The sequence below is a fragment of the Scophthalmus maximus genome, chromosome 13 (genome assembly GCF_022379125.1).
Source record: "Scophthalmus maximus strain ysfricsl-2021 chromosome 13, ASM2237912v1, whole genome shotgun sequence".
Classification (NCBI taxonomy): Eukaryota; Metazoa; Chordata; class Actinopteri; order Pleuronectiformes; family Scophthalmidae; genus Scophthalmus; species Scophthalmus maximus.
Genome location: NC_061527.1, coordinates 8,528,007 through 8,546,470, shown reverse-complemented (window position 1 = coordinate 8,546,470; position 18,464 = coordinate 8,528,007). Strand labels below are relative to the sequence as shown.

The 18,464-nt window shown below is 41.0% G+C and overlaps 1 protein-coding gene across 3 annotated transcripts; it reads left to right on the top strand.

The window, feature by feature from the left end:
- The first annotated feature begins 316 nt into the window (after positions 1–316).
- On the top strand, positions 317–18,449 carry LOC118317666 (disabled homolog 1-like). 3 transcript variants are annotated; one of them, XM_035646542.2, is made up of 10 exons: positions 317–405; positions 929–1,068; positions 13,066–13,205; positions 13,397–13,495; positions 13,968–14,099; positions 14,650–14,736; positions 14,825–14,866; positions 14,967–15,029; positions 15,362–15,452; positions 17,074–18,449. In XM_035646542.2, the coding sequence occupies exons 3-10, from the start codon at positions 13,176–13,178 to the stop codon at positions 17,496–17,498; spliced, it is 969 nt and encodes a 322-aa protein (XP_035502435.2). In that variant the 5' UTR covers positions 317–405; positions 929–1,068; positions 13,066–13,175; the 3' UTR covers positions 17,499–18,449. The 3 variants fall into 3 exon arrangements, with proteins under 3 accessions (XP_035502435.2, XP_035502434.2, XP_035502433.2); XM_035646541.2 differs by lacking the exons at positions 317–405; positions 929–1,068 and adding exons at positions 10,117–10,251; positions 10,414–10,613; XM_035646540.2 differs by lacking the exons at positions 317–405; positions 929–1,068 and adding an exon at positions 10,190–10,613.
- Positions 18,450–18,464: the final 15 nt, after the last annotated feature.

Sequence of the window (18,464 nt, the reverse complement as noted above, 5' to 3'; positions counted from 1 at the left end):
AAGCTACTCTCAGACGTACACTGAGGTCCACACATGGGACAGGGAGCTCTGCGTGACAATGTAAATGTCCGCAAATGTTGCTCCGGACCCCTTTGTAAAATTCGTCTGCAGGTTGTGTTGGTGCATCGTGGTTGGGTGTGGCCACAGGTACTTCCATGAAGAATGACAGCGCCTGGCATCTACCCCAACCACATGGCTCCATTCATTCCGGAAGAAATGTTGCCTCTGACAGTAGCTTGGGTGTTTCATGCTGCTGGAGAAACGAGTAACTAAACAACGCAAATAAAAACATCTGCTTCATCGGCTTCATTTTCAGAGGAGCAGCAGTCTTGATTAAATCCATTGAGGAGCGTTTTATTGAAACCGGCGGGACTCAGCAGGAACTCCAGGGGGCCGCCCTTAAACGTAGGTGGATTTAATCTGTCGTGTCAACAATTTCATTTGTTCAAAAGAAAGGATTCCCAGTAGAACTTTTATTTCACGACGATGAGGGGAACAGAGGAATCTGAAAACAAAGAGAGACAGAGAGAAAACACCATAGCACTGAATTTGTTGGAGCTGCGAAATGCTAAAACACTGAAAGCCAGTGATTATTTCTTTTAAAAACCTCTTCATCTTTTCCAAAACTCACACACATCACACTGTTGAGGAACGTCGTCACCCCAGGTTTTCTGAGCTCTTCCTCCTCTCCTTTCACTAATGATCTGCTGCAGGAAGACAACTTCTTTCGTCTTTGGAGGATATAAAGGATCCAAAGCCAGATCTGTTTGTTTGCAGGTTATGAGTTAAGAAACATATTTTCAAATGTGGAAGATGACATGAGGATAAATGCTGATCTCTCCATGTTTCCCCGTCAGGTTATTTCTATGAATGCAGACACACACACACTCACTGAAATAATCTCTGTGTCACATTCCTGCACATACAGAAAGAGACGTGATGCAGTTTACAGTGAAGATATTTTCGTGAAACACTCCCTGCTCTCCGGTAATCCATCCACCTCCAGGGACGACTACCTTACTTTGAGAATATTCACTTGGTGGGATGTTTGAAGACTGGAAAAAAGTGGTAAGTTTTCACATTTAAAACAACTCAAGTCGACCAAAGTGCTTCACGATAAATAGAAACAGAGAGAAGCACAAGAATGGAATGCAATAAAAAATAGAACAACACAATAAAATTAATGGAAATGCAAAAAATGTGATTAAAAAAACAATGGAGGACGGTCAAAAGCCTGAGAAAACCTTTAGGTCTTCAGTTTAACCTTGTCAAGAGTCATGTTTCTGTTTTTGTTTAATCGCTTGATGCCATCCATCTCAATGCTCTCATGGGATGATGTGTCGGCAACTCCCAATAACCTTTTATTTATCACACACGCAGACACAAACACACAATTAATGCAGTTTCTTAGTTACTGAAAATCAAGCACAGTCTGTTATGCTACTCCTTCTATTTAATTACATGAACAAACACACAATATACTTGACAAGACAAATATACAACAAAACAAAAAAGTGAGATAACATAACCGCTGCTGTTTTACTTGGAAATGTTATGCAAGCGGATACCATTCATAAAGATGTCAATATAACCTTTTCCTCGTTCAAAATGTCAAAACGACTAGACCTGATGTAATATGACATATGATCCCAAATGTTTCAGGCAATTTTCAAACTCAGAGGAGCACTGTGGTCAAAGTTGACTTTTTGTCCAGTTTTAAATCACAATTTTAAGTTACACTTTTTTAGATCTTGGCAATTTGGGATTTTTACATTTATATGTGAATGAAGGATTTTTGGTCACTGTATGTTCAAGTTTTAAATTATAAGAGAGACAAGCGCAGCAAACATTGAGTGGCAGTTTGGCTCACGGCCCCTCCTGTGTCCACCGGACAGTGGTGGAGAAATGAATTTTTTCCGAGAGGAGGAGACCTCTGAGGATAATTCGGCTTCCGATCGCAATGACAGCAGTGATCCCGAAGACAACAACAAACTACCACACTCAGACTTCAGACTTCACTACGCCACCAAACTGTCTTTTGTTAATGTTTTAAGAGATTGAGAGACACCTATAGGAAGAAAATAACATATTGTGTTTCATTATCATTCCATTCTCCTGAGGTCAGAGAAACTCGCCTGAAGTGAAGTTCTTATTGAGTGAACTTTCCCCACAGTAGTTTAATAACAAGACTAAGATTTTGCAGCCATGCAGACACAAAATACAGTTGAGCCTGCTTGGAATGTGATTCGTTTTGAAGGTATTCAGTCATGAACCAAAACAGTTCTGATCTGAAGGTGGCACAAGATGAGAAGTGAGTGGATCACCAAAGTTATTTCAGTTCACCCTGAGTGAATATCTGTCCAAAATGTTACGGCACTTGATCCGTCTATCAAGATGAATATCAAGGTGTTTCACTAAAAGCCAAAAATATTAACCTGCAGGTGGCAGGAAAGAGGAAAAAAGTCTGAGGATCAGTGGGTTAATCTTTTAGAGACCTTTAATATCTGTAGAAGATTGCAATGGAATGCGTCAAAATAGTTTGGTTATTTGGTTGTATCAAGATATTTCAGTCTGGAAAGGGAAGCCAGTGCAAAAGTGGGCGACTCCACTGCTCAGTTTCTATGGAAATTTATGAGAAAATGAATGAAAATCAAAGTCATGTGTCCCTGAGTCCTTCAAACTGGATCTTTAGGACAGAAACTTCCGTGGCTGAAATGAAAGCGACTTCATCTGGATGAAAACAGGACACTTCATTGGCTACGACGCCCATTATGTGACTGCAGAGTCCTGGTTTGAATCTGATTTGATCTGTTTCCACATGGCCTTACCTCATTCACCCACCACCCTTCCCTTCCGAATTAAAATAAAAATAGCGTACATTTTTTTCTCGCAAAGCTCATAACTGCACGTAAAGAGGGAAGCGAAAGCACAAACAGACCATGAGAGCCTTGACTTCATTTCACATATTCACAGATTAATGCATAAGAGTATGCTGGAAATGTGCGTCACATAACAATGTGCGCAGGAATAACGTTTCCTACATTTACATCTTAGTTATGTGTATTAGTGAAGTTGAATTTTATTTACTTTGACCTTAGACCTTTGAATAAGACCAAAAAAAGAGAAAGATTTGAAGAAAGAGCAACAGGTTAGTAATCAAATCCAAACTTTGACCAAATGATGATGATGATTCCCTGTGAAAAGTTCCGAGGCTCATGAAAGTCTTTCATTCTAAGGAAGACACAGGTCCAGATTGAGACAGATCACTCAAATCTATAAACGTGGATGTCATGGTAAAGTTAGAGGTAAAGTCACCAGAATCAGTTGGGTTCATCCTCTGGGAATCACGGAGGTTTTGTACTAAATCCTGTGTCTCTGATAGCTGTTCAGATATTTCAGTCCAGACCAACAGATCAACATTTGCCACAGACATAAATTTCTCGTGGCATTATTTTGATGTGAACCTTCAGTAATTTCGGAAACTCCGTTTGAGCAACATGCACATGCCCCACTCGCCCGCTTCATCACTGCAAATCCATCTGGGGAACAGATGCTGGAACTGTTGATGTTTTTTTGTGTTTACAGCCGTAGAAAAAATAATCGACTCCGACAATGGAACAACTTACTGTATTTGGAAGGTCCCCAGCCAAAACCTCGACTAAAATAAAAGTTGATTTCGTGATGTATCCGAGGAGGAGCCGTGTTGTGCAGATAACAATGGAATGTCACGACTGCATTTGTGAATGTTAATTGTTCTTCAAGTGAATTGAAGCTTTGCAACCGTTGTATGATTTACACTTCAGGGATCTGGACGCTGCTTTTATTCAGAGTGAGTGACTACTGGAGTTCAATGGTAGGACATGACTCATGCTGGCACTTAACCTGTGGCCTTCTAAGAGTCCAAAGACTGTGTCATGGTTGCTGAAAATATAATCCGGGCCAAACAAGAGCAAGTTGACAGATCATGAATTGGTTTTCCACAATTGTTTACACAGTGAAATTGAAACTCGAAACACAATCACTGAGACTCATGTACCAAATCCCTTAACCACGGCTGCAAAACTGCAAACAGTCTGATTTACACTAGTTACTGCAATTGTTCACTTTACTGTTTTCAGACGTGGTCTATCTGTTCATATAGAACAACACAGCAGGAGATTTGTCCGATGTCAGACGCCTTCACAACAGCAGGAACATTTCCGGAGCATTCAGGCGAGGGGTGGCGCCTGGGTGGAGCGGCCACCCACTCTCCGTGAATCTTCCATATAACCCTAACCCCCGTCACATGGACATATTCCGGAAAAATTAACAATGGGGTTGGCAGCATTTGAGTTTCTCACATATAAGCCGCTCCGGAAAAGTTGCTGAAAATGTGTTCAGTGCATGAGTGAAAGCAGCTGTATTAATCAGAGCTTTTAAAAGGCCGTAGATGAGCGCTCCCGTTTTGAAGGAGTTCAAAGCTTCGGTTAATATTCACATGAAAAAAGGAAAACGTATGATCTCAGTTCGACAGGATTTGGCATGGTTGTTGGTGCCAGATGTGGCTGCCTTGAGCGCAGCCTTTCTATTTCTGAAACTGCCAATCTCCCGGAGTTTCCATGCACGACAACGACCCAGTGTGATTTGCTCGGAAACAAAAGCGCTCAGCGAGCGGCGGTTCTCTGGGCCGAAACACCTCGTCGGCGAGCGGTCAGAGGCGAGAGGTGGCCAGGCTGGCCGGGGCCGTCAGAAAAAGGGCCACGGGGACTCAGATAACCACTCTTCACAACTGTGGTGAGCTACGACATCTTAGAGTCCACGTCGGGCTCCACCCCTGTCTGAAATCAAAAGGCCGTGGTGAACACGAGCTCACCAACACAGGACCGCTTGAAAACTGGAAAAAACCCTAACCTGGTCCGATGAGTTGTTTTTCCCGGCATGAGTCATGCGGACGCTAAGACAACAATTCGGTGTCACAGTTCGGCGAAACAGAACCTCACAGAAAGGTTTCGAACATCTCGTGGAAATCCATGCCAATTGACACTCCCGTGCTCCCAGTGGTGGCAGGTGGTGTAAATGTTTGGTCTCTGTCGTAAAGTCGCTGCAGGAGCAAGACGCCAGTAAGGACAAAGGTACTTTTCCTCGAAGCGCCCTAGGGATAGGTACCGGCAGAATGCTATTCTCTGAGTGCGGATGGTGTCATTTTTCTATCAACATCACACTGTGCAATCAGGTTCAACATCATAATGACACGTTTAAGCCCAAATAGTTGTCTATTGACGCTTACAGCAGTTTCGAGAACAAGGACGCGCTCTACCTAGTAGTACGAGGGTGTTCCTAGTAAACTGTATAACTTATTATGTTTTACCGAAAAATATATTTATGTTCTGTCTCTAATCAAATGTGGAATGATCCAAATTAACTTCTTAAGTTAGCTCCTCATTCCCTCCCCATATATATATATATATATATATATATATATATATATATATATATGTATATATATATATATATGTACTGGTCCACTTCCACTTGCTGTCTTCTGCCAGATTGTCTTTGTGCCATGTGCACTAGCTTTCCAGCGCTCTTTCTTTTCTTTTTTTTGGCCTGCCTCCTTCGGTCCTGATTGTGTTGTTGACCTTGCGTGTGTTTTTTGGATTTTGAATCAGCCTTTACTCTTTCAACTTTGTTTGCCAGCTTGGATTTATTTCGTCATATGGGATTTTTTTTTTTTCTAGATAAAGTCTCTTCACATCTATATCGTCCTCCTGAGTCGTGCGCTTTTGTCCCTTTTCTGAGAACCATGACACTCCCTATAAAAGGCTTTGTTTATAGTCGAAGGGACACACAAGAGTTTGGCGTTAGGCCACACTGTCACTGACTACCTTGCTCAGCCGGGCTATTTTTTACACGAATAAAAGGCTGTTAGGTGTTTGTCCGTGTCATCTGCATGCAAACATAGCCAGACATATGAATATTTTCCTTTTAAACCCTTTCATTTGTCACCGTGTCATTTATCACTTACATACAAAGGTGTCTGTGGAATTAGCACTTGGACAAAATGTATTTAATGCAGGTACATTCGAAAACAGGGTGAATTTATAAAACACATTTAAACAAACTGTAAAACATATATATATATATATATATATATATATATATATATATATATATATATATATATATATATATATATATATATATATATATATATATATATATATATATATATATATATACTTTTTTTTCTAGTTTAAAATCTTATCAGCAAAAGTTTGCAGAGGGTAACAGGACCGACCTGGTGTTTAGCTTGATTACAGAATTTTTCTTTGTTTATCCAAATCTCCGTTTCGCGGAACACGTAATCCCTAAGTTTAAGTTTGAGAATGAAACACGCAACGACAGTAGATTTGCTGTCCCACAAAATATGAAAGAGGAATGTGGGAAACACTGAACCGCATTAGCTGCAGAAATCTGACTGAGACGCACTCGAATCAACACACTGCAGAGCTGCTGATCTGTGTGACGAGGTCATAACCCATTGATTGGTAAAAAAAATGTTTGCATATTGATCTTCACATAATATTAAAGGTCACAGTACTGACAGTTTGAGCCCAACATGTCATAGGAAAAGTCAGAAAACGTGTGCAAAACAAACTTGCGGGAAGGTTTAGAAAAAAATCAGGTCCCGGGTAAATAGCTTGTCAACGGAATTGGCTGTGTTTCAAAGCCTGACAATGAATTGTCTCTGGAGACGGATCTGTTTATTTGAGCAGGGACTCTGGACTCTGAGAATCAGCAACACTGAGGTTAACATTGAACCAGAGTCAGAGACTCTCTATCTACCAGTAAGCTCATTGGCTGTTAAAGAATCATGAACTGTTGATTAAATCCTACAGTGCTCATCACTACTGTGTGTGTGTGTGTGTGTGTGTGTGTGTGTGTGTGTGTGTGTGTGTGTGTGTGTGTGTGTGTGTGTGTGTGTGTGTGTGTGTGTGTGTGTGTGTGTGTGTGTGTGTGTGTGTGTGTGTGTGTGTGTGTGTGTGTGTGTGAGAGAGAGAGAGAGAGAAAGATATCCTCCTCACTGTCACTGATGGGAAATGATACCGTATCTATGATCCCACACTTGTTGTTCTTGTTAAAAAGGAAACTTGAAACCCCCTCGGTGTTGTGATGACAGTAGCATGCATTATGTGACCCTTTCCTTGGTGTGTTGCGCAGATTCCCTGGTGAAGTGGATTAAATCTGGTATTTCATGTCCTCAGGTTACTAAAGCGTCTTCCATTCTGCCAGATCTGGCCCTCACATCCAGGGTTCGCATATTATTTTTGACTTAAAAAGATTCCCTCTCATTTGGAGGAGATTTCAGGCAAGCCGCGCTTAATCTGACATAAGATCCTTCCTGCTTCTGAGGGTTTTCAACAAACCAGCTTTACTTTCTGAGAAATAGGTTTCTCCCCTTAAAAAGCCTCTTTGCTAGCACAGATATCATGTCACAAGTGGTCTGGTTCAAAATATTTATTTGAGAAAGTGCATCGCTTGATTACCAGACACTTAGCTCAAATGCAAGTGTGTGTGTGTGTGTGTGGGGGGGGGCTAGAGAAAGAATAATGGCTTAAACTTTCTCTGTATCTTCTCAAACTGTCGACATTTCTTCATTTGTATCTGATTTACATCAAACAACTACAATCTGCCTCATCTCGGGCTGAATTGCAAACTGGGCAAAGTGGAAAAATACTCCAGAGGCCCGGATCTTCACCTCCCCCCGAATACTTTGCGGGCAATTGGTTTGTGGTAATTTGATTACAAAATGTTGGAATATGCAGCACTAAGTCACAATCTAAACAGAAATGATTAGGGCTTTGAGAAAGGGCCAACTTTTTTCTTTTTTTTCCTTCATGGCTCTGTCATGTACAGCTGCTCTGTGGCACGATGCAGTTTTGCAGCCTCTTTCTGAAGATATGACACTTACATGGTGCATATACCTAAATAAATGTAAGGGTCATCAAATTATTATTCTTAGAATCATTATTCTGGCAATCAATTCCTGGTTGGTCTGTGGGGGAAATGTAATAACACTGCTAAATGTATAGTGCGCTGTCGCTACACAAACTCCGTGCACAGAGAGGGAGGGAGGGAGGGAGGGAGGGAGGAGGGGTCAAAATGAGTCCACAGCTCAAATAAGCCTCACTTCTGGCCAACTGGATAATCTGATCCTAATTTTACATGCAAAGTCAAATGTGATTATAGCTCTCAGATATAGAGTACAGTTACAGTGCAATTGCAGAGAAGTCAAAGTATAAATTCGAACAAAATGTAAATATGTTACATGTATCAGTAAAGTAGTACTTCAGTGAAGAACTTGGGTCAGTTACAGCTGCTTTTCTATAAAGAAATATAAATGTAATTATGATTATGTTGACGATGATGATGATTATAATTATTGTTGTTATTATCATACATTTAATTATAGAGCACTGTTCAAGTGCTTTCAAGATCAAAATGAATCAGGCAACATAAAAAAAATAAGCAACATTCATATATTACAATATTTGTAAATAATGAAATGTGTGCCTAAACGCATACATACATAGAGTACATATATAAGCAAACATATATAATGTATATAACTGACAACCAAAGTAAAAGCTATAAGTGGCAACAGAGTCAGTCATTCTGAGGGAAGTGCCTCAAAATAAGACACCAAAGACCAAAGTTATGTGCAGAAACTTAACTCAGCGGACTCAAAGGCTGAAACAACGGAAGGTCACGAATGCCAGAAATGAAGGACATGAGCCGTGGTCTACCTTGTTAGAAAAAAAGGTCAAGAAAAACCTTTATTGATCTACATCGCGCGCAGACTAGTGTATTGTTTTCCAACTGGCTCCCGGAAGTGACTCACTAACATGACAGTCAGGGGCTTTAAAGGCTCAGTCCACACTATGTGTTCGGTTTAGTCATCACGAGGAAGGACTGCCCTGCAGGTGAGCACAATTGCATAATGTCTTGACTCTGGTGGGAGAGAAGAGACAAGTCTAAGAAAATAACCCAGACGAAGTCATGGTGATGTCCGGGGGTTGTCTCAGCTTTGGCTCCAAGACATGGGCCGCGTCCAAAATCACTCCCGAAACTTTACTACTACTTCCTAAAACTATACACCGCACTACATTTACAGTTCAATTTTTTCATTTGAGTGTCCAAATGTCCACACGTTGAGTGAGTGTAGAGTGCAACAGACTGTGTATGGAAATGGACGTAATCACCGGGCCTTCTTTAGTACAGCATGATGTTTATTTAGTAAATTCAAATAGACGATAAAGCACGGAGTACATTGACACGTTGTGATCAGACGCACCGACGCTCCTACAGCAATGCGTGAAATACATGAAGAAATACAGCATATATCGAAGAACATTTATCTGTGCTCCGATGTCACCACTTCATTGTTCAGCGTATAGGTAGCAAAACAGAAAAAACAGGCAGAGGTGTGTGTGTTTCATGAGCAAGGAGCTGCGGGTGATCAGCTGAGGGTGGGTGGAGACAAAGGCCACATCCACAAAACTCAAGCCCCTTTAACTACGAAATTAGGGGAATGCTGCTTGCCCAGTTGTAGGTTGTAAACTTCGGGGAGCGCTGTAGTGTGGACGGGCCAAAACGGAGATGTTTCAAAATTGTAATGCAGTGCAGTCACCCGCTTTCGCTTCCTGATTGGATTGGATTCACGCACACCGGCACGCGCATGCCCAGTGTACGTGAGGGGTCATGGCAGGTGTATTAGTATTGAAGGAGATGATACGGAGCTAAAACACTTTCAAATGTGTGATTTCGAGCATCAGAGATCTGTTTTTTTCTGGGTGTAATCAAAGCCAGGAGAGGACCTTTAAACATGACTTTCTCTGCTGGGGCAGTTCCCTGGCTCCTCTGAACGTCACTCCCATTAGTAGAGTCTTTACAGCGAGCTAAATACTTCTTTGGTAGAGAGACTGATTTAGATCAGCTGTTATTTTTAAGAATATACCACCCAAAAGGCTCTTTTTGATAGACACACATGACCTCACACTAACCCCCCTGAGAGGGAAAGCACCACGTACTGACTCTCCTTCCAATTAGAGCCTCCTCCCCAGACTTGTACAAGAGTTCCCATGTACTTGGGCCTCCCAGCGGATGTAAATATATCACCAGTGAGTCTACGGCCTGACCTTTGACTCGGAGAAGTTTCAGCTGTGAGTCAAGCCAAGCGGCAGGGTCAGAGCAGACACACGCTCGCAGTAGGTGAGGTGGAGCAAACGTTTTTTTCTATTTTACAAATTCTTCTCAGAACTTCCTTCAATCTGTAGATGTTTTGTTTTTTTGAACTGTTCAGTCTGACGGAAAAAAAATTCTCAAATTCTTTGATTTTCTTTGCACCGGCCCCTGTTGACTTTTTTACTCAAGCCGCTGAACAGATTGAACATTTGCAGTCAACAACTGTGACGGCCACATTGTTTTTCGGGGATCCTGAGCCGCCACCACCCCAACCCCAGCCTTGAATTTACAAAAAGACCTCGCCGTGATGGAGACGGAGCAAACGTCTGGAAGTTGTCCTGCCCCGGGCCAAGCGGCTGTCAGGACATGGCTCTCCTCCAGTACAAGAGGTACAAGAATTAAACTGCAGTTGACCGTCAGGATTTGTTCGGCAATGTGCCGTTTGTGGCAGAGGCTCTGACATGTGACCTGAGGAAAAAACATTCTTTCAAAACCTGCTGAATGTACAGATTCTTGCCTTTTCTTTGGAGGTGGATGAGCGGGATGCTTCCAATCCTACAGTCCCTTCGATTGTGGTATAGGTACAACATGATTGCAGGAAAAACACCCAGAATTGTTTTTGTCTTATCAGAAATCCTTTGTCATCATCATCTTTTATTTCAAACCTGAGCTGCGTTGCTTCTGTTTGAAATCCTTGCAATCTAAGATTTCAATTTCCGCCCAGAAAAAACACTTGATCCGCACAATGTCTCCAACAACAGTTGTTGAACAGCGAACAGCTCTCACGAAGTATGGAGTTTTAATGTGACTGACTAGATATGATGTGTTCCGCAAAGACTTGACCCAAGTTAAGAGACTAGAGATACGATCAGACCGAAAGCAAAGTGAAGCAGTGTTTATTTCCCTCCGAGTTTCTCTGTCTCCTCTCTCTTCTCAAATCAGCGAATGTTTCACTCAATTTGAAGCATTTTCAACTCGTGCAAAAGAGCGTCTTTGCATCTTTTTCCACTGTCTTCGCCGCCTGTAATTCGCTTTGCATTCTGTCTGAGCACAGTAGAGGTCAGGACATCATGTTTGTTTTTTTCACCCATGCCACTTGTGACGTTATGTTAGTTTATAATAGTAATAATTACCTTCTATCATTCAGCAGATTCATTCCGTAGATGTGAACTTATAGGTGCGAATAAATGACACCTCATTTCAAATTAATCTTATTTAGAACGCAGCCGGTTAAGTGTATAACTTGTTTATAAACACTGCTGGTAAGATTGAGTTTGTCCCCTGGTTTGTTACTGTCTGATGGGAAACGGGACAAACAGTTTTGAGGTAAGACCTTTTTGTTTTTGTTCACTGGAGCGTGTCCAGCTGCTCCGGCAGTTTGGGAAGCATATTCTCGACGTCACACGAAGTATACAGTCTTTTTCTTCCTGTAAATCCTTTAACACATTTCCAACCTTGAGAGACTTTTGGTGTGAGGTAGATCAATGTCTGTTTATCTTGTCAGTTACAGCTCACTTTGCTCCTAAAAGGCCATTTCCTCTCATATTTACAGTTCCGAAAACAGTAGTTTAGCGGACAGAGTGATGGACTCTCAGCTCCAAGCGCTAAACATGTCAGTCTTGCATAATGCTCTTCACATGTGACACAGATGTGTTAATCATTCGCCATCATGAGGCATTATGTTTTTATGAAAATATGACCACTTTGAGTGTCTATAGAAACAACAGCACTAACTGAGGTAGTCACACTTTTATGATGCAGTTGTGGAACCTCAATTGTGAGAGGGAATAAAGCGACGTAGAATGAGATGCTTGTTTTTTCTCATCTTACTTTGGCTGATCTATTTTGGGTTTTGAATCACGCATTTATTTTTAGCTTCTACTCTTCACAAAATGCCTTAGAATAATAGAGAACACGCAACAGTCGTAAAAAAAACCAGTGGAAAACTCACTAAAAACAATCCAAGCTCAAATTAAAGTGGGTTTAACGCCGCTTGTAAACCTTAAAGATTTTGTCCCGTGGCGTGGGACAAAATCTCCCGTGAGTTTTGACTTGTATAATTTGTCCTCCAGGAGGATTTGTATCTCCGGAGCTTCACCATGTATAAGGAAAGAGACTTGTCGTTCAGATATCTGTCCCATGAGGTCGTTGAGGTTGAACATCGTCAGCAGAATATTTACAACCCACCAAGAATCTGCAAACCTAACAGAGCAGTAATCTTGTCCAGTGAAAATATAACACTGGGGATTTATTTTGCTCATTTCCCAGTTTAATTTCACCCTGTGTTTGGAAAAATGAATCAGTTTTTGTTCATTATACTGTTACAATCTACCAACTTACAACACTGACTCTGACTGACCACTGGACTGTACAATGCAAGTCACATGCAGCCTATTTGAGCTTAACATTAAACTGAAAGCCAGTAAACTGTTACACAACACATGTGAAACAGTTTAAGGGTTGACCTTTGTTACATAAACACACACCGACATTTACAATAATCACTAAATTACCTGTTTCACTCCATGAAATGAGATGACATTGACCAAAGGATCTGGCAAATGCTCACTCAACAATTTGGTACGCACGCACGCACACACACACACATACACACACGCACACACACGCACACACACACACACGCACGCACGCACGCACGCACGCACGCACACACACACACACACACATACATATTAAATGCACAAATACTCTAAGAACAAATAACTGCATTTTAATCAAATTATGACACAAACATTATAACATAAACACACATTCCCTTGTTCTCACACAGATTTATCATCATAGTTTGACCCGTTATATTCCTCTCCTCGTGTTTCCCAGGAGCCACCAGGTCGCCCAGCGACACCGCATCCCGTTTCCAGGGAGAAGGGGTTCGATACAAAGCAAAGGTCATCGGTGTGGACCCAGTAGCCGACTCGCAGGGGGACAAGATGTGCTGGGACACCATGATGAAACTAAAGGTATATATAGTCTGTCCTCCACGGCCAAAGAAAACTTACATTCTGTCTCCACTTTATAAAAAAAGATGATTAATTGTCTGTATGATGATCTTCTCGTCATTTTATCAGAGAGAAAATTAAATATAAACGCCATACTTCTGTTATCATATGATGAGTGAGCTTAAAACCATCACTCTGTTTGTTTGTTTTAGGGGTTCGAGGCAGCAGCAAGGAAACAGGGGAAACACAAGCAGAGAGTTTGGCTCAAAGTTTTCTCCAGTGGCCTGAAAATCTTGGATGAGAGGACCGGGGTGCGTAACATCGTCTGACTCTTCTGATTCATTTCTCGAACCCGGGACCCTGGAGTTCACTGATATCACTTTCAACTTGGGATCAGCCACGCTGTGCTTCTCTTTGTCCAGATTTATATAAACAGACACCATGTTTACACACAGAATTTCATCTTAATCCTGGTTGGATTTTAAAGAAACTCCAACAAAAATCTCATTCATATTTTAAAAAGACGTTTACAATGAATCCTTTAAATTCACCGCTTGGCCCCCGGCTCTACATGAAGCTGAAATCTTTGTTATTCAAGTCAAACATGCTGATGATCTCCCGCTCTTCATCTCTGATCCTCTGGGATCGCTACTACTTTATGTTTTCAATATGCTCAACCGCTTTGGAGAAATCTGAGGCTGCCATTATTGCTGCATGGTGGTTTTGTGGTTAGATGAGTTGTAACAGGACCAGAAGCTCAAATCCTCTTTATCTGCTTGTCAGGCTGTTCTCCATGACCACGAGAGGAGCCGGATCAGCTCTTTGACAAAAGACCAGTCAGACCCCAGAGCTCTGGCCTACATCTACCAACATCAGGACACCTACAGCCTCTTCTACATCAAGATGGCCAACCTGGTAACGACACACAGTACTCAAAGGGCAACATACAAAGCTAAGGGGAACAGAGTGTTCTTCATAGGTGGTAGTTCTATCTAAGTAAACAATTAGAGACGAGGCAGAGGCAAGATAATGACTCGAAAATAGGTCCCTGGGAAGAAGTAGTGACACAAGCGTTGATGCATGCAGGTGATACGAGCGTTGGGAGCAACAGTAAATGCAAATACTTGACGCGACGCTGAGGATAAACTCCAAAGTCTTCCTTTTGTGTATAAATGCATCGTGAAGCTCAATTGAATCAAATAGTAGCATGTTTAAGAAAACATTAGAAGTGGGAATCTTCTAATTAGTCTTTGTGCTTCACAAAATAGCACAAAGAATGAATATGGTCCTTTGTAATAATAATAATAATAATAATAATAATAATAGCAATTTAAACTAATAAGTAAGTGTATCATAGATTTTCAGCTCTTGTTCATTTGTTCTTTATCATTAGAGGGAAAGTTGAACCTTTTCAGTATATATATGTTTGGTACATGCAGAGTGATATTTTATCTGGGTCCACCAGGCAGATCCAGTCCTGGCTGACATCAAGGAGGTCTGTCAGTGTGTGGACCAGGAGACACCACCGGAACCCACAGAGACGCCGACACAAGTCAGAGATTAACCCTTTTCATTTTGTATTTATTCATTCATTTTTGTGTGTGTGTCAACACTGTGTTTTGTTTCCCTTTGATTTCCAGACGAGCTCCTTACTGCTTCTGAATGATGATTCTGACTCTGAGGTGAATTAAATAACAAAAAAAAGCTCCTCATGATGGAGGTGAAGGCCACATTTTGAAACAAAAACACGTCAGTGGTTGAATATCTTACTGTTCTTTTCAGAAACCATTGTTTGAGGGTGTGTTCAGTCCACGACCAGACTCTTCACCAGGACAACCGAACCAGGTGAACCCCAGAATACATGTAACTGTCTGACTCTTTGAACTGTGTCTCACAGAACAAGAAGGGTGTTAAATATGTTTTTACTGAGAATTTAACTAAGCGTACAACATTTTATGCATTCAACTCCACGTTTTTTTTCTTCTATTTTTCATCTATTTTCTAATATCTCCTTCGCTGCTGTAACAAGGCAAATGTCCCTGTTGTGGGACTAATAATAATTATCTTATCTATTCCACTTAAAAGGTTAAACCAGTCAGATAACACTGTCCTCCACTACAGGTCGCTTCTACACTTACATCAACAAACTAACTTGTTTTCTGTCTCTGCGTCTTCAGGTCGCTCTCAGTAATGAGCTGATGGAAGTTTTCTCCGTCCAGATGGAGGAGCCGCTGTCGCCCACCCAGAGCTCCTGCACCAGTCAGCCAGGTGAGTGGTTTCATAGGGCAAGTACAGTACTGCCCTGCATCAGGGCAAGACTGACCTCAGAGAAAGTGGCTCTTTTGTATTGTTGTCTGCACTTCCTCTCGGAGCATTTTTCCTCGGGCTAAGGACTCATAGATTTAATACGTAGAGCTACTTGAGGGCAGCGCTCAGCCTGTGGGTTACCTGGGAGGTAAAAAAGGGGCCTCTCTTTTTTTCCATATTTGTTTCTTTACATAGTTAAAATACAGGTCGCACCAGTATGATTTCACATATGACTATGAATGTCTCACAATGCACATCACACACCCTCCCTTTTTTTCAATCGATCTTTTTACAAATAAATACATATTATTATAACAATAGAGGCGTTTTCAAAATTGACATTACAAAGTTCTTCACAAGGCAGGCACTTCAAACAAATAAGAAATGAAAACATCGGAATTAAAAGTTCAAAGAAAATACAAATTCAAGTCAAATAAGGAAAGGGTCTGAAGAAGGGACTTCAGTGAGTCAGCACACTGGATTATCTTGGGCAGATCATTCCAGAGCATCGCGGCCCCGAACCGCTATGTCCCATTTAGTTTTCATCCAACTTTACTTTCACTCATGTTTACACAATCAGAGCATCATCAAACTGTGGTATGAAAACTGTGGCTGAATAAATAACATGGATGAAGTGACATGGAGGAGCCTGCAACCAAAATTACCCAAACTAAACTACGGGTCCACTCACATGCTATTTAAAATAAAACCTCTTATCCTCATGTTTCATTAGAGCTATTCATAATTATAAGACCAAGGTAGGTTTTAAAAACTGCAAAATATGCTTGATATACAATACTGTAATATACATAATAATATATACTATGTTAAGTTATTTGATCTATACACAACTCCATGCAGTGATTCCCAGCAGCTGCTGAGCTACTGCTCCTCAACAGACCTCTGACCTTTGACCATCAGATGCAAGATAGAAGACAAAGGATATTAAAAAAGTTTGTTCCCATGATCACTCTGAACACGTCCATTTCGTGTTTGATAAGAACCATGTTCGTGATGCCATGATTCCCATGGTACTGCTGATATAGAACGAGAGAGGAATGCTCAGTGTTTATTGTTTATAAATGATGGAATAAATAGCCTCAAACGCTTCCTCACTCAACTCATTAGCATTTTTGTTTCCAAACATCTTTTGAGCAAAGTGATTGATAAATACATTGCATGATGGACTGATTTTTGCACATGAGGTTTGTAAACATTTAAAATGATGGGGGGTTTTATTTATTGATTAATCTGTTGATCTTTTTTCTATACATCATTTCATACAATTTGTGATTGGTGAATACAATATTCACCAATCACAAATTTTAAAGCTTACCGATCAATACTTTACATCTCATTATTTCAATCCATCCAAACGCACAGTCCTGCCTTTTAATTTAGTGTGTGATTCATGAGTGTGTGTATCTATCCACTAATGTATCAATTTCAACCAATATCTACACTAATATACTGCTACTAATATTTTGTTGGGTTGTAGAGTGACACCGAACATTGAAATATCAACCAGAGCAGAATTGAGCTTTGCAAACTCACTTTTCTTCATCTTCTACTTTCCTCACAGATTCTCCACAGTCGAATCTCTCCACCTCTCAGATCCTCTCCATGTTCCCCACACAGCCACTAGGGGGCTCCCCGTACTCCTCTCCCCCGTACTCTCCAACTGCAATGACCCAGGGTCAGAAGGGGCCACCGGGGAACCAGTGGTCAGGTCTGGCGGTGGCTGTGGCGCCCTGGCCAACCGTGTCCGGAGGCTTGGCGGCGTGGGCACCGCCAGGTGTCGCAGCGCCCTCTGCAGGCAGCCAGTATGAGGCTGGTGGCATGGTGACCTCTCAGCCTGGGGTCATGTGGGGAGGAAATACACCTGCTTCACCCACCACTCTCAACAGGTTCCCTACTACACCTGTACCCTCCTTCTTTGCCCCGACTGGAGCCACAGGAGCAGCGCAGTCAGCACCACCCAGTTTGGACCACAATCTCCTCCTGTGATCTACTCCACACCAAGGTCACGGCTTTACTTTACATACAGACAGAAATTGGACCATGTTCCATTACAGTTCGAAACAATCTGATTCTGCAATTCAACTTGGAAATTATTAGTTTGTAATAATGAGATGTCATGCTGTGTTCTCATGGAGATGTGAATCTCTGAACGTATACAATTCTTATTTTATTTAACTGTTATTGGAAGTGAAAAAGCCTTATAGTCAAGTATCTATAACCCAGTCCAGTTGGCCCTGATTCACATTTTCCTGATTAACTGTGATGATTTTGCACGTGACTGCATTCAATTTATGGCCATTTTTTTTTCTTTCTACATTTCTATTGTCATCATTATTACTAGCCTTAGCTTATTCATAGATGTAGAACAAAATATACAGTAAACAGCTGCTCCTAAAACCACAATATGTTCCCCTTAAATGTTTTATTTTTGCAATTATTTGTTCCCTTTATTTGAGTGAATAATCAAATATTTGTTTTTACATTCAAGAAAAATTGAAGATTAAAAGAAATAAAGATAGTCAGAGGTAAAGTGCAAGGTTTCCATGACATGTGCTGACTGTTTAAACTAGACAGTGACAATGTTTTCATACAGCTGGGTCTCATGTAATGAGGTGATGGTTGAAATTGAAAATTGTACAGTGGAAAGGCTGATAATCATTTTTCATTTATCCTGCAGTTTAATATTTTATATATTATATTTTTATCTGACACACGAAAATGATAATGAAGGTATCTTTATTTGGTTTTTCTATGTCAAATTTTCTTCTTCAGTCTTCAGTTTTGCTCACATACAGTACTGGGTTTTTTGCTTGTTTGTTTATTTTTGGGGTGGGGGTTCGTATCCAGATTATGACTATTAAATTTGTGATATTAGGCTTTATAATCAAAATAGACTTGACTTGACATGTAGAGGCAAAATAAAATACAGAACGTTTACGTCCATTTTCATTT